Here is a 1529-nt window from a genome sequence, read left to right as displayed (position 1 = left end):
ATCATTTGAATCATGCCGGTCATGCTCTTAAACAAACATTTTCTTCCATATATCACAATGTAAAATATGTTCTAATAAAGTGTCAACAACTTTATGAATGAACTTAATATAAGTCATTCAGAGTCCAACTTTATTGATCCAATGATCACAAAATAATACATGAAAAACCAAAGTGTGCATTGCCATGAATATCAAAATAAACATAATGTCTAGACAAACTGTTAGAGAACAAAGCAATGCTAAATTGAGCTACTAAGACCCATATGGGTTACATGATCCTTGAAAATATTAGCAGGCATACCTTTAATCATAGGACCAACAATCATCAAAGTAGTTCTAACATTCTCAAAACTCACATCTTGCTTCTTCACATAGTCTCTAACCATCTAGTACTTTATGTCGATATGCTTAATTTGATAGTCACTTTTATTATTCTTAGAAAAGAACACTGTAGCTGAATTGTCACAGAAGATTCTCGATGGCCTTGAAATGGAATCGACAATCCTAAGGCGAAAATAAAGTTCTTCAACCATAACTCTTGTGATGTATCTTCATAGTATACTATAAATTCAGCTTCCATTGTGGATGTAGCAACAATGGCCTGCTTAACACTTCTCCAAGACACAACACCTCCAATAAGAAAGAAAATATATCCTGAAGTGGATTTACTAGTGTCTTTGTATCCACCCAAATCAGAGTCTGAATATCCAATCACCTCCAATGAGTCAGAGTATTTGTATGTGAGCTTAAAATCCTTGGTTCCTTGCAAATATCTTAAAACCTTTTTCCCAGCTTTCCAATGGTCAAGACCAAGGTTACTTTGATATCTACAAAACATTCCTACCGCAAAAACAATATCAGGTCTAGTGCAGACTTGTGCATACATAAGGCTCCCAACAAGTGAAGCATAGGGAGTGCCCTTCATTTGCTCCTTTTCTAACGCATTTTGTGGATATTGATTCAATGATAATTTGTCACCTTTAATTATGAGTGCTCCTCTAGGTGAACATTTCTTCATTTGGAATCTTTCTAGAATTCTTTCAATGTAGGCCCTTTGAGATAGTCCAAGTAATATATGGGATCTATCTCTATGAATCTATATGCCAGTGATATATAAGAGGCTTCACCGATATCCTTCATCTCAAAATTCTGGATAAGAAACTGTTTAATCAAACGTGCAACAACCCCAAATCACTACTTGCAAGCAAAATGTCATCCACACATATAGGACTAGGAAAATATGTTTGCTCCTACTTATCCTAAGGTATATACATCGATCAATGATGTTCTACGTAAATTGAAATGAAAAACATTAGTATAAAATTTAGTATACCATTGGCACGAAGCCTGCTTTAGCCCATAAATGGATTTATTCAACTTGCAAACAAGGTATATTTTGTCATTAAAACAAAACCCTTCTGGCTGACACATGTATACCTCATCTTCAAGATCTCCATTCACGAAAGTTATTTTCACATCCATTTGATGTAATTATAAATCAAAATAAGCTACTAATGGCATTATTATTC

At 34.2% G+C, this 1529-nt stretch overlaps 1 protein-coding gene across 1 annotated transcript; it reads right to left on the bottom strand.

The window, feature by feature from the left end:
- Positions 1-394: 394 nt before the first annotated feature.
- Positions 395-1018, bottom strand: LOC142164563 (secreted RxLR effector protein 161-like). The gene has a single exon (XM_075222391.1). The coding sequence runs from the start codon at positions 1016-1018 to the stop codon at positions 395-397; it is 624 nt and encodes a 207-aa protein (XP_075078492.1).
- Positions 1019-1529: the final 511 nt, after the last annotated feature.

This window comes from Nicotiana tabacum, chromosome 1 (genome assembly GCF_000715075.1).
Source record: "Nicotiana tabacum cultivar K326 chromosome 1, ASM71507v2, whole genome shotgun sequence".
Classification (NCBI taxonomy): Eukaryota; Viridiplantae; Streptophyta; class Magnoliopsida; order Solanales; family Solanaceae; genus Nicotiana; species Nicotiana tabacum.
The sequence above is the reverse complement of the archived record's forward strand: the minus strand, read 5'-3'. Positions and strand labels throughout refer to the sequence as shown.

Bases quoted from the DNA above. Each gene is read 5' to 3' on its own strand.
- LOC142164563 (XM_075222391.1), bottom strand. From the start codon at position 1,018: ATGAAGAAATGTTCACCTAGAGGAGCACTCATAATTAAAGGTGACAAA.